Below are 15387 nucleotides of genomic sequence, written 5' to 3' on the forward strand. Positions count from 1 at the left end.
GTAAGCGGACGAAACTGATGTAAGATCAGAGAGCCGCAGGAGATGTTAGTGAGCCTCGTAACTTTTTAAATTATTAATTGATACAACTTGAGCGGTTAAGCTGTATCGTGGTGGATCTGTCAACTTCGAATGGGATCGCTTAAGGTAGTTATAGGTTTGTAAGCAATCTACGCAAAATTACAATGAATACTTGAATATATTCTAAATCAGTCTTTACGTACAAGTGTACAGTGTAGTGTTGTCGCGTAAAGTGTATGATTTTAATGCACGGTGTTAACGCACTGGCGATGCGGGGACTTACAGAGTGGTCGTAGGAATTGCCAGATAGAATTTATGCCGACTCGCGGATTCTATGAGGTTAACTGTAGACTCGAAAGGGAACTTTAGCCCGATCTAACTGGATAGCAACCAACTCTGACGAACTTGACTATCAACGTGACGGTACTGTTCTGAACCCGTTAGGGCTAAAATCTCTGAGTTTATATAGGCCGAAAAATGAGTGGGGGTTCGTTAGAAATTTCCATATAAGGAAATTTCTCACGGTTGGTACAGCGTCGTGGTTGCTACCCAGCTGCTCGGAGCCGCGCTTACATTAAGATAACGAAAAAAACGTAAGTGCTAGGGCGTTTTCTCTTAACAGGCGGAGACTTGAATATTTGAGAGAGTAGTCGGAAAGTATTCTCCGTACGTAACATTGTACTCTTCTTTCTCTTCAGTTTTAGTAAACTTTTCAACAAATTATGACTTTCTGGTTTTCTCCATATGACAGAGCGTTTTAAACTCTATTCGAATCGGCAAAAAAGTGGAAAATGATTTTTTGACACCTAAGCCGCCTTTTCATAGACCAGATCACATATATATTTTACTAGAAAATATAGTATCATAAAAGGGACAAAAATAAAAACACAAAAAATATCTTATTAATAAATTTATTAATTATAGAAAGTAATTATTACTTTTCGCAGCTACAATCACAACAGCCACAACTATCAGGGTTACAACAGCCGTAAATAGATATAGAAAAAGAAAATCATAAGTAAACACGTATACTGTTAATTAACATATATAGTTATAAGTTACAGTTATAGTTATAAGCATAAGAAGCTTCTAATTTGATTTTTATTTTACTTTTATGCACTTATAACTTATAAATTCCATGTTTATTCACGACTTTTCTTTTCTGGATTTATTTCTCTCTTTTGTGATTTTGACTCTAATGGTTGCGGCTGTGGTTGTTTTTCCTCCTTTTTTTCTCAAAATCATATCACGGCAGAAGATACGGGGTTGCTTTCTTAATTATTGTTTCTTTAACACTTGCAGAGCTATTCAACGGTGATTCTCCTCCCGCACCTAATAATTTGTGCTCGTCGCATGCGGGGTAGTTTTGTATCCCAGCAAAAATATTGTCAATGTATCCCCACAAAAACACTATCGGTGTATTCCAGCTTTGTGTTGATTGGAGAAAGGGGGTAAACTTTGCAGAAAATAATTAAATCCCAACAAAATCACTATCAGTGTAAAAACATGCACCAAGTACATTCGCAAAAATCGTGATTCTTCCGATCCCAGCAAAAATATTGTCAATGTATCCTCACAAAAACACTATCAATGTATCCCAGCAAAAACATTGTCGGTGTAAAAATGTACACGCAGTACATTTGCAAAAATCATGGTTATTCCGCTCTTACAAAGTATCGAAATGAAATAAAGCTAAGTACATAAGCCTTTCACATAAGCCTTTAAACTAACTCACATAGTTTATGTGAATAGTCCAGCGTGCGTTGTGAAAAAATTGCGAGATAAGCATATATATAAAAAAAAATAAAACGTACTTGGCGGGCCCTTTTACGAAGGAAATGTTTTAATGGGAAGAACATTTCCATTAATTCTGTCAGAATTAGATCTAGGTCTCAGGCTTGGATTAAGGAAGGAAACAGGATTAAGAGAGGTTAGAGGGAGTAGGAGAAATTAGAAAGGACATAACACAAGTTTCTATCAAAGCTTTTGATATACTAACTAGAGGTTAAGTAGGTACATTACATTTACACTACGAGTGTTGGGGGTGAATCAATTATACGTCAAATAAGCGATCCTATCAGCTATAATAAATTTAAATATTGGTAACAACTGAGCGAGGATTTCAGAACTGCATTTTTAGCAGAGGTGGCACAAGCTTATTTGAAACTCTCTGCATTCCCTAGATCTAGTTCTGACAGAATTAATGGGAATGTTTTTCCCATTAAAACATTTCCTTCGCATTTCCTATTCACATAAACTATAAAAGGCTTATGTATTTGGCTTTATTTCATTTCGATACTTTGTAAGAGCGGAATATCCACGATTTTTGCAAACGTACTGGGTGTTCATTTTTACACCGACAATGTTTTTTCTGGGATATACTGATAGTGTTTCTGTGTTTGTGTTTTTGTACAATAGAGTGCCAGAACCACCCAAACAAAAATTTGTAACAAAAATAGTGCAGAGTACACAAGGGAGAAAGATGCAAATGTGACAGACAATAATGATATGTCCAGCTGTGCAGGTAATGGTAAACACACACGTATGAATGCAGTATTAAAATTTTTAAGAAAAATTGAAACTAATGTGTTGAAATATACAAAAATCCAAACGAGAACCTTCGACGTTTAGTTTTGAAACTCGCATAAAAACTGGAGATAGCATACGACAGGATCCAACGCGAGTAGCGACGATATCACGCGATGAAGATGCTAAGCGTTTCCCGTCAACGTTCGAAAACCTATGTGAATTGTCACAACGGGTTTAATAATCACTAACTGTTAATTATTCAAAGGAGCAATGGAGAATGTTGTATGCGTACAAAAATTAAGCAATTGGTAAACTGTAGAGGAAACCGGAAAGAGAGTACGAATGATATATCGAAAAGTACGAGTTGACGATTCGCTCAACGGCTCCCGTGGCGCTACCTCACCTGATTCGCCAGGACTTCTCACTGATACGACAGGAGTTCAATGTATCAATAACTTGCAAAGGATCCTGGATCCTGCCTATCCTGATTTCCGTAATCGATCACTCTTCGTCGATAAGTCGTGAGGTACGTGACGGGAGGCCGTGGACTAATTATTCTTTTCTTTATTCTCTCAATCTCTTTAATTTAACAGTTTCTTTGTAGCAGTTATTTTCGAGCAGAGATTCACTCAAGGATGCAGTGCGTTTGCCAACGTTTCGCTAGCATTGCAGCTGGCTTCTTCAGAGGGTCGAAAGACACTGAAATTGGTGTGTGTCTGGCACGGTGCACTATTTAAGTGTACCGAGTGTTGTTCGTGGATCACTGAGCACCAATGAGAGATGTTCCGGATCATTGGGCACCAAAGGTGTTGTTTTAATCGTTTAGCTGGACAATTTAAAACTGGGAAGGGCGTGTTCCAGATGGGATTCAAGTGGTAACCAGTATCCCTGTTGATATTATTGGGATGTTTCATTATCTCCAACGTTTCCCGATGTTTTCGGGGGAAGTAGTCTTTAGTATTGGCTAGAATCTTTGTTTCGTTAAAGAGTATCATGTGTTCTGTTGCCTTCTAATGTTCTGCAACAGCGGATTGTGTATATCCCAATCTGATGCAACACTCATGTTCTTTGAGCCTCCCACTCACGCTCCTCCCAGTTTCGCCAATGTATACTTTTCCGCATGAACAAGATATTTTGTACGCTCCTGCCGATGAAAACTGCGATTGAAGATCCTTAGGGGAAGTAAGCATTTGGCCAATCTTGGTATGTGTGGTGAAGATGGTCTTTATATTGTGTTTTTTTCGAGTATTCTGCTTATACGGTCAGTTGTGCTCTATATGTACGGGAGGAAGGTGGTGGTTCGTTTGTTACTATTGTCTGGGATGGGTTGTTTGTTTGGTGAGTTCATGATTCTGTTTATAGTGCGGTTTATTTTGTATTTGGAAAAGCCGTTTTGCTGTAAACTGGTTGTAATGTAATGAAGTTCCTGAGGTAGGTGTTCATTTTTCCTAATATTAACAGCTCAGTGTATTAGGGAGTTGATTACTAACTTTTTTTGTGATGGATGGTGATGGGAGGAGGCGTGTAGGTATCTATTGATGTGACTTTTTTGTATACCTGATCCCCTAGAGAACCGCTTGGTTTCCTAGTCACAAGTACACCGAAGAAAGGAAGTGTCTGTTGTTCAGATTCTGTTTCCATAGTGAAATGTATGTTGGGACGTAAAGAGTTGATATAGGTTAGGAAGTTTGAGAGTTGGTCTTTTCCATGACTGCATACTACGAAGGTGTTATCAACATATCTGAACCATTGTGATGGTTCCAGTGGGGTCTTTTTGAGGATTTGATCCTCCAGATGCTCCATGAAGATCCCGTTGCTGCTCCCGACAGTCCCGACACTTGTTCGTAGTATGTGTCTTGGAAGCGGTGGACTAGAAGGACAAAGTTGTTAGGAATTCTGCCTTTGATGATGTTTATACTATCGTTGATGGGAACGTTAGTGAAAAGGGATTATATGTCAAAGCTGTCGAGAATATCACCCGGTTGAGTTTTGATGTTTTGTATTCTCTGGATGAAATGAGTGGAATTGAGGATGTAACTGTTTGTATTTCTCGTAAGTGGTTTGAGGGCAGAAGCGAGGTATTTGGCAAGGCATAGGTCTTAATGGAATATCGGATTTGTGTATTTTAGGTAGTCCGTAGAGTCTGGGTACTTTAAGTTTTTTAGGAAGGATAGATTTCTGGATATGGTCTGATAGTTGAGACTGTTTGATCAGAGTGGAAGTGATTCTGGCCATAGATTTAGTAGAATCCTTGGATAGTGTCCTGTAAGTCTCGTCATTAAGTAGAGTGTAGGTCTTGTTTATGTATTCATCTTTATTCATCACAACCGGTGTGTTGGCTTTGTCTGCAGGTAAAACGAGGATATCTTTCCGTTTCATTATTTCCAACAAAACCACCTTTTCGGCTTTGATCAGGTTGGATTTGAGTTTATTCGCCGATTTTAAGGCATTAGTAATGAGCCTTCTGATCTCGTTGGCCTTTTCAAGTAGAAGGTTATGTATGACGTTCTCAACCTGGCAGATAATGTTTTCTGTTGAAATGACCTTAGAAGCAAAGCAAAGTTGTTATTAAACTTTTGAGTTTGCTTTTGAGTACAGATGTCTTTATTCCTTTATTCCACAGTTTTGAATGTATTAGGTTACTCAATTCAAGGTATAGGCGAACGAGCTTGTTGGAGGTGTGGTAGATATCTTTCTTGATATAAGTGATTCTTTCATGTAGCAAGGCAAAACTTGTACGTTGCAGGATGCACCTAAACTTGATTGTGTCAATATGGTATTTGATAACCAAAAAGCGGGGTACAATGCTCTGATCACGGTACCACTTTAAAAAAGTCAGGGTATAAAGATATTGTACCTTTTTACGGAATTTGGAGAAAGAATTCACTTTCTGTAGAATGGCCTCCCGTTATCTAATCAGATATTTGAGACTTTCACGGCCCAACGTCACACAGTTCTCACTGTTGAAACTCGGGTGTAAGCCGTGTCCTGGAGAAAAAGTTTTCCAACGTTTCGCTAACAATGCACCTTGCTTCTTTAAGGGGTCGAAAGACATACTGAAACTGGTGTGTGTTTGACACATGTCTGGTAAATAGTTTATTTAATCGTTCTAAAGATCTGCGTGTGCTCTCTTTTTTTCAGTACTAACAGTAAATAGAGTATAAAGCAGGCAGTTCGTATTACGATCCGGCATAATCTAGAATCTAGGCATTGGTTCGGACACGATTTTGGACACTGATTTGGATTTTTTATCGATTTCTTTAATTGTGTAAGTTACACAGATTATCTAATATGATTTTGATTTTATTTTGTATGATTTTGATATTGATATTTATTTGGCATTACTTTGTATTGATTTTGATCTCCAATTTGTTAACCACGTGGTATCGCCATTTGTATTCTCCGCGAGGTCTGAAGTACATTGATATCGTTGATTGATATCGTAGATATACCTTGGTGTTCTTGCGACCACCTTGGCATATAAAACCACCTGAAGCAGTGCAATATAAAATTTGTTACTTTCTTTTTATTATTTTTTTTGTACCACATACTTTACTTTTTGTTTGTATTATCTGTATTATTATATAATTACTTGTTCATTTTGAATAACGCGTTCTCCTTTTGCTCCAATATTATTATCACGTTTTTTTTTTATTATTATTTTATATCACTGTTAATTCCGATTAGTTAACCTCGAAGTAATTTTGTTCCAAGGAAATTTATAAATCTCTTCGAATATATTATTTTTCCTTTTTTTTTACAACTACATTGAGTTGATTCATTTATTTGTCCAAGTACAATATAATCCTAAGCCTTCACCTCTCAAGAAGTGATTATGTGTAGTGGGGCCCGTGTGGGATTAGATGCTTTCCTAACCCATTTACCATTATCCTTCTGGATAATTAATTAATAAGTATAATAGATATACTCGTGTATCGTGACTGAGCTTTCCTTCTATCTAAAGACCGCTCTGTTATTGCGACCACACTACCATTTCACATAATCTCATTATTAATCATAGATAAAACAGAGTTAGTCAGTTAGTCACTTATAAAATGATAAATGTTCACTGATCTCTATATCTGAATACAGAATGAGGTTTAGCACGACGACAGCAATAGAGGTGCCGTCACATTATCAGAATACAACAAACACGACGCTTGTGGAGGACTCAAAATACTAAGACTTTCAGTTTACATGTCTGCTCATTGTTTCTGTACATTTTACACAATCCCGTAAATCTAGTATCTTGTGGATTGTAGAAAATTTTTACAAAAAAATAACTACACCGAAACTGAATAATTGTTGAATGACATTGAACCGTAAGGTAGTATCAAATAGCGCTGCAAGTATACATGTGAATTCGAAATCTTAATATCTCTGGTCCCCCATAAGTATCGCGTCTGTTATATTCTCATAATATGGCGGCACTTCTATTGCTCTCAGCAGCAACCTATGCTCAGAAGCCCTATACCGTATCCAGGTATAGAGATCAGTGGCTTTTATACATATGGCTCTTATGGAACCCTGCACTCTATCCGATACTCTTTGGACAACACCTCAGTATTTCCACTTCTGGCCGAGGGGGATAGCAGTTTCGAGGGTTCATTCATCTTCTGTGGGGCTGATAAAAAGCGCTGTTAAAGCAAATAGTAGAAACACTAACCCTCCAATTATGGTCACTAGAAATAACAAACATGTATGAAATTTTATATTGCTGTAAAAAATATAATTTATATATAACTTTTAATTTTTCAGGAAATATAATTTTGTTATTTAAATATATTTTATACTTTACCTGTTCGCACTGATATTTTTTGAGCTATCATTCTGCCACCTAATACTGCTAAACCTGTACAGAATGAATGTCCTAATATTCCACCTACTACAACTCCATAAACATTCTAAAAGTAATAGAATTTCTTCATTTTTTCCAAACTGAAGTCTTTACTTTACAAACATTGAATGACATAATGTATGTTGCAGGTATAACTGTCTCACCTCTCTTGCTGCCAATATAATAGTTGTAAGTTGTGAACGATCTCCCCATTCTGCAAGGAACGTTAGTGTAAACGCTTGAAGAAATATTCTTGAAAGAAGCATAAGCGCACTAACTTTTACAGTCTTTCTAATAACTCCAGTTTCTGGATCTTGTATTAGAGTGCTTCCTGTTTCTTTTTCATACTGAAAATGATGATATTTTAAGATTATTTAATTCCTGCAAAAACTTTTGAGAATCTAGTTTCAAAATGTTTCTCAATCGAATTTACAAAGAAAGTCTAAAACTATTTGATTTTTAGTGTCTATACCTCATCATCTCGTTTTCTTAAATCAGATTGAACTTCTTCTAATTCTTCTTGTCCCTCTCCTCCTGACATGTAATAGCCATCCTTTAACATTTTTAAACCAAATAAAGCAAAAAGAAGTGTAGAAATATAATGTGTATAGGCACGTGGAATTATAGTTGCAGCATATCCAAAGATCACTAAAAATCACATAGAAATAATAACTGGCTTTTTAGTTTAACAAATAGTTTCTCATTTTTAGTATAACTGATATTGATGATACCTTGATTAATGTAGGACACAAAATTAACCCATTCATAGTTATGGATGGACTTTTCATTGCACAGAAATATCTACTGTGTATCATGGCTAAAAATTATTTGTGTCATGTTTCTCCTTCACTGCAATTATTAGAAATTTTACTGAGAAAAACATTTCTTAAGGTCAAATAATTTTACTTTAATCTAAGTTAATATTAACTGAAGGAAACAGAAGAAAAAAAATATGTTTAATACAAAAAAACTACACTTCTTGCAATAAAGTAAGAAGAAAGTGTATAGGCAGAAAACAATATTCTAATTGTGTTAATTCTTATTTTAGTATAGCAACAAAAATTATAAAGCTTTATGCCAGGCTTTAAATATTATAATGAACAACTGTGATCAACTGTGAATGGGTTAAGCATGATTCCCAAATTTCCTTTGTAGAATTCTGTTAATATATTAACAGCTACTACAATTGAAATTTCTTATAAAGAGAATTTTAACAACTCTTTTACAAATTGAAACATCATATTGTATATGTACTTAAAAAATGACAACTCAAAAATGTATGTTTCTCAGAAAAAGCAAAAGACTATTTGCGAGTTTAGAAAAAAATGATATATTAAACCAATAATATTGGCAAAAGGAATAAAATTGTCTAGAAGTTCAGAAGTTACTCAGAAGTCACTTCAGAAGTTATTGTGCAGAAGTTACTTTTTACTTGCAAATAACTTGAAACAATGTAGTTACTTATTTAAGAAATTTGTTTAATCAGCTCCCAGACTAAGTTGAGTTAATAGAATTTTTGCAATAAGTAATGGAAATTCAAAAATCATGTTTTCTGAATTGTATCACTTTTACAACACACGTTTGATACATATACCAACATTAAAAATCTTTTGAGATTTTTCTAAATTTTTAATTTTAAAATTGGGTTTTAATATTGTCATTTATTTATTCTATATCATTTAATAATCTGTTCTGGACATAGACAATTTATGAAGCAAATCAAAATATTACCAACATTTTGGAACATACTCGTATTTTAACACCTCATTGCTCTTGATTTGGTGAACGTTTGCTTTTACTATTTTGATAACTAAATATATGGTATAATTTGAATATGATAATAATTAGACAGAATTTAATATCTACGTAAAATTTATAAGTGATCATTATAGATCTGTAATTTTCAAATTGTTTTCAAGACCTGAATTATTTTAAAACCTAATTAATCCCTTATAATTCCAAAATAAAACTAAAAATATTTTGTAAACTCTATCAAGAAGTCAAATTGTGTTACGTTCTCCAGTTGTGAAAGAAAATGTAGATTTGTTGTAATTTCTGTTAATTTAAGTACAGCTTCTTGTTTATTAATAAAATAATTAAATGATTGATGCATGACAGTACCTGAAAGAATAGTCATAAACGCCAAAGCACTAATCGCTCCTACAAAAACTGTTAATCGTGGATGTTTCATTGCCATAATAGCAGCAATAAAGAAAGTTTTATCGCCTAATTCAGAAACAACGATAACCGACAAGGAAGCTATAAATGCGTGTAAAAATCCTAGATTGTCTATGGTTTGTGATGTCATTTTGTTTTCAGGTTTCTAAAATTTATTACAAAAATGATTATTACCAAAGTCTAACATTATCTGACAAAGGTAGAATGAAATACTTGCCATCGACGTCATTATAATTTGATATTTATCATCATATCGGGGTTCACTTTCACCTGAAACCTCGTACAAAAGAAAAGAGCCTAATATGCTTATATGCACAAAAAAGTTTGTTTTGAGTGCAAATCTTCTGGAACCCATTGTACTCTTCCATCGAAACCTCATTTATCTACGTATGTAAACACACGTACACTTAAGCGCTTCTGCGCTTAACACCTTAAACCAACTGATCTGTATCATCTGTATAATACTCGATACAGGATACAGTATGCGGTTTTTGACCGTGAAAAGGTTATGCGTCTAATTTAACCATGCCATCTTTAAAAATAAATTATATTTGCCATCTGAACGGAGTCGTTAGTATTAATATTTTCCGTTTCACATGTATGCTGAGTCTTCGCACTGGTCATAGATAAATAATATTGCTTTATAGATGGGAATCTTTGCGGTTTTGGTTGGTCATTTTATAGCTCCATAGGTGTCATGGAAAAGTACTAAACGAAAAGCGGGAGACGTAGGACTCATCCGAATTTCTCGAGAACAGTAAGTCCATAGTGACTGAAGGCTAGTGTTGGACTCTGATCACGTATGTGTTATTTTTCATATTTACAGACCAAAAAATGATTTTTTACCCTGTAACTATTGAACATGAACACTACGTCATCATGACGTATCTCCTGATGGTGAATGTTTTCACTGAAAATGAATATAATTCATTTAAAGAAATTTTTTGTAAAAAAATAAGTAATATATTGCAGACATATTTCAAGTTTCATATCACTAATATCTAATATCTTTTAGTAATAATTATTTGTTCAAATATAAATTAACGTATACTACTTTTTTAAACAAATTTTTTATAATAAAAATATGCACAACTGAAATAGCATATTTGAAATTATAGATATTATTTATGTAAATGAAAGAAATTATTTATGTCTAAAGTAGTTTATTATTTTCTTAATACACTTTCAATAGTATTTTTGTAACTGTCTAGAACACAATTATTCAATTCATAAAAGAAACAAGATTCGGTGACGTCCACTCGCTCCTAGTGCGTATGCAGGAGTGTCCGCGTCAGTAGATTCGCATTATCGGGTGTAAGATGTTCAGTAATTTTTGCATATGTTTGATAGAGATAGAGAGAGTCTATGTTTGAATGCCTTCCTATTGTAAAGTATTCTCTTATCGCATCTTGTTTGTCACATGCTTCTTCATCAAAAGTGAAAATTGAATTTGGAAGTGATTCGTTTGGTGATATGACACCGCAATTATTGGAAAATTTAAAATACTTATTTTATCTGTCGAAGCCAATAAATTCTCAAAATACTGGTATTTCGGCGGCTGCAATGACTTCGAATACACATATACATTCTCAAATCGTACATCGTGAGGGCTTTCTAATATACTTATTAACACGTTAGTCTTTCCACAATTAGATGAATCACAAATGATTTCGCGTATAGTGTTTACTAACATATTACCATGTTCTTGCCAATTATTTGAGTTCTGTTGTCAAAAATTTTTTCTTATGTAATGGCCCCTCCTATGCTGTGCCATTGCCCTAGAGTGATCCACCACTTCCTACACCATACATATAGCCATCTCTTTTTTTCGCCTAATACGCTCCTTTTCTACGATAGCTTTTCCACACATATATAACCCTCCCCATTGCATTCATAATATTTCGTTAATTACAATTGACTTCAACTATTACTTTTATAATATTTTATCATTGCAATTAATTTAAGTTATTATTGTAAATATTAGAATAGGATAGTGACTGTCCCGAATTAGCGCGCATGCGCGTGCTTCAGTTTTTAAGTATATAAGGAGGTGCTCCACCCGCATCTCAAAGAGAGAGAACAGATTTGGACGGCAAGAATAACGCATTGACTATCTCGAAGGTTATTAGAGACCGCTCCGCTCGTGACATGGTTCCGGCGGTTATAGCGACTCAATGCCCAGAGGATTAAAGGTGTTTGATACTCCTCCTGGGATTGATAGCGTTGGCATCCAAACATACAAAACTCGGAGTAATAAGACCGACGAACATATTCTGCATTGCGAAAGACCACAGACCGCTTCGTTTGAGACAAGGTCTCTACGGCTATAGCGACTGGAGACTCCAGTAAGTCAGAGTGCGACTCGAAGTTGCTTAACCGAGCGTTCAAACTTCAGCAGATCAAGATCGATGTTCGACATAATCTCATCTACATTACCGGCATCGACAGAACACGTTGCGCTAACCCCATTTTGTACATACTCAAGTCACGCTAACCTCACTTTCTACGTACTCGCGTATAAAATACAACTCGAAACACTACCGAACAATCATTATTGTTAATTCACATCGTGTTAACTTTCGGGCAACACCTTAATAAAGGCATAGTGCGAAAGTGGGGGCAACGGGGCGTCATCGCTTGAGACGGACGAGAAGGTTGACAGTCAATATAGAACCCCGGAAGGAATCAGTCGGCTGGCCTGATTCTTTGAATAAACAATGGTTCAGCTTCTATCTCTGCCCATTTATTTTTCTAACGAAGTTAGTACAGTGGTTCAGTTTCTGTGTGTGTCCATTTATTTTTCTAACGAAGTTAATAATCGCTAACTGATTATTCTTGCATATCGTTAACTATTAGGACACATCCCGTTAGTGTTTAAATTAAGAATCGATTACAAGTTTATATCGATACTCGTCACGGACTACCATGCTCAAGATAGTTAATAATTATTGATAATTATTGATTTTGTTTTTTTCTAATGTTCGATTATTTAATAGGTTTGAATAAATTATTAATGTTAAACAGATCTAAATCGTAGATTTCACTCTTTTACCGCACGCCACACGAACTATCACTATCCTAAACTCATGAGGAAGCCGTTCTTCTCTCAAAACCTGTTCCTTCCTTTTCGCCTAATGCATTGGAACGTTACACTTGTATATACGTAGATTGTCTAGCGAACCAGATGTTTCATGACCCTGATAAATATGTGGTCATATTGCTCTTATTTATAGGCATGCATCGAATTAAAATTCACTTATTAGTCGAAATGTTTCTCATCATATTGGATTACATCGCCATTCATGATCTCTCCTCTGAACAGTTGAAATATATGTGAGATATATATGTGCGAGTTTGGTAGATAAATTGGCAATTTGTGGGACAAGCTTCCCGAATACATAAAAGCTGACACAGAAGTTCAACCTCCGTATGAAATAAATATGCCCCTTTATACAACATTTTTGTAAGTTGTATTATGGATGAAGCAATAGACAAGCCTTTCTAACGATGGGTGAGTTTCTACAACATAGACCTCTTGTGGTGATTGATTGTTCACATCGAAATAATTCAATCAAGAGCAGCACTGTGAATGTGCGTATAGAATTCGATTGTGATGGAAATATTCCAGCAAATACTACAGCTGACTGTCTTATTCTGCATGATCGTGTAATCGAATACAATGCATTGACAAATATAGGCAAAATAAACTAAACCAAGACTATGGATAAGAGCAAAACTGTATGTATTTAAATTATTCAACTGTTGGTTCTATATGTCTGACAAAATTGTAAAATATACATATTCATTATGTTTTTTACTTCTTTCTCTGCTTATTTACTTTTAATGTGATAGTAATAATGATTTAATCGCTGTTCGATACGATTCGACTGTAGTTTTAATAGCAATTTGAAGTATGTACATAATCATAATACGATCATGGCACGATGTGATTCAATTACGATTTGATGTAGTTCAATCGTGGTTCGTTGTGGATCGGTCAGATTTCTATATGGCTCAATCATGGTTTGATATGGATTGGTCATGATTTGACCGCGGTTCAATACAGTTCAATTATGGTTCAATATGGCACAATCATGGTTTAATGTGAATCAATCATGATTCGATACGGTTCAATCATGGTTCGATATTGGTCAATCATGGGATCAATGTGGATTGATTATTGTTCAACATGGTCGAACTGATGTTTGATCAGAATTTGATTGCAGTCCAATAATGATACATTTTCTTAATATAGTATTACGATTAATATAGTATACGATGCAGTTATGATTGAGAGTGTGGTTTTGATTCATGAATATACGTATATCATATGTTACGAGTCCAGCCGAGTTACGTAAAGTAACTATGAAAGGGTTCGATTCAAAGCTCCTTCTGTTGACCTTTGACTTTGCCTGGAAGTCACCATGCAAGGACCGATAGGCATTTCCGTTGCACCCAATTAATAGAATTCTTTGAAACTAATATCACTGAACTTTTCTTGGAAGCTCTGCGATGCAGCCGAGTCCCCTCCATTTTCTCATAGATTTTTGACTATAAACGGGCCAAGAAATTTGGTCTAGCGGGCTCATTTCCAATCCAGTTCGAGTTTAGTACGCGGCTTAGACTAGAAAGCAAGATCGAGCATTAGTTCTCTTTCGAGCAGAATCTTTGAGTACAGTACGTAAAGTAAATTCACTGTAACGTAGTCTTAACAACGCGTCCCCCGCATACCTCTGTGTGTAATCTAGAGAGAGAGGACTTAGTTCCGCGACACTTAAACTCATCAATAATTGTATTCCTTCGAGTCAAACTTAAACTCGTAATAATATACATTTTTATAAGGTTTGTTAAATTGGACTTAGTTCAATCAAAACCTTTCCGAAATCCAATAAGAAGCGAACGCGTAACGATCCCACAAATATTATATCTTTACCGCTCGAGATATATGATAAATTTGAAAGTTACGAGGCTATATTAACATCTTCGCAATCCTTGCGAAGGTCCCTTTCCTAACCTACAAATGACTCCCGGTGTTGGCTATTGCGCACTAGTTCGTCCACGTCCCGTGGCTCCTGGCGAGTGCAAAGCTACTCGCTGGTTCGTCTACAGTCTTTATTCCATCCTAGTGGCTCCCGATACTCGCCAAGTTGAGTGTCGGTTCGTCCACGAAAACCTACCTAAAACCTAAGGTGGTTCCCGGTATTGGCTGTTGCGCTCTGGTTCGTCCACATCCGTGAAGTGGCTCCCAACGAGTGCAAAGTTACCCGTTGGTTCGTCTACGAAACAATAAGAACATTCCAAAAATCCTAACCCTCGGTCAGACTATCTAGCCCTCGGCTCGTAACACATGTAACTCTTCACTATATTGTCTCAGTGTCTAAACGGTGTGAGACTGTAGAATCTTATCATGAAGGGTGGGGGGGGATATAGACTGTATAATTTATAGTAGGGTTTATAATAGGGGAATTTATAATAGAATTTACCAGAATTCGTGATGTTAAGCTTATAAAATTTATTCTAGCTGATATCTATATATATTACACTCTGGAAACGTTCAATAATTTATTTACTCGTGAAAAATGTATTAATCTTATGAGATCACAATTGTATAAGAATACACATCGTATTAATGCCCAGTTTATAAATTTTGTAAATATTCCAAAACAAAATGGTGTCATACCAAAAACGGACTTGTCATGCATTGCTAATATCATACGTAACAGTAAATATTTTGACGACGATTCTCTGATTGATTGTGAACTACTGGCATGTGCATTAAATGTTCTTGTCTACATTGCTAATATTTAATATTATATAAATTACAA

The 15387-nt window shown here is 35.4% G+C and overlaps 1 protein-coding gene across 3 annotated transcripts; it reads right to left on the reverse strand.

The window, feature by feature from the left end:
• Window positions 1-6290: 6290 nt before the first annotated feature.
• LOC143182033 (putative divalent cation/proton antiporter TMEM165) lies at window positions 6291-10169 on the reverse strand. 3 transcript variants are annotated; one of them, XM_076382786.1, is made up of 7 exons: window positions 9780-10169; window positions 9506-9707; window positions 7857-8032; window positions 7663-7731; window positions 7549-7598; window positions 7346-7399; window positions 6291-7229 (listed from the first exon to the last, which is right to left on the reverse strand). In XM_076382786.1, the coding sequence occupies exons 1-7, from the start codon at window positions 9939-9941 to the stop codon at window positions 7157-7159; spliced, it is 786 nt and encodes a 261-aa protein (XP_076238901.1). In that variant the 5' UTR covers window positions 9942-10169; the 3' UTR covers window positions 6291-7156. The 3 variants fall into 3 exon arrangements, with proteins under 3 accessions (XP_076238901.1, XP_076238893.1, XP_076238909.1); XM_076382778.1 differs by having other exon boundaries at window positions 7346-7451; window positions 7549-7731; window positions 9780-10166; XM_076382794.1 differs by having other exon boundaries at window positions 7147-7229; window positions 7549-7731; window positions 9780-10168.
• Window positions 10170-15387: the final 5218 nt, after the last annotated feature.

This window comes from Calliopsis andreniformis, chromosome 1 (genome assembly GCF_051401765.1).
Source record: "Calliopsis andreniformis isolate RMS-2024a chromosome 1, iyCalAndr_principal, whole genome shotgun sequence".
NCBI lineage: Eukaryota > Metazoa > Arthropoda > Insecta > Hymenoptera > Andrenidae > Calliopsis > Calliopsis andreniformis.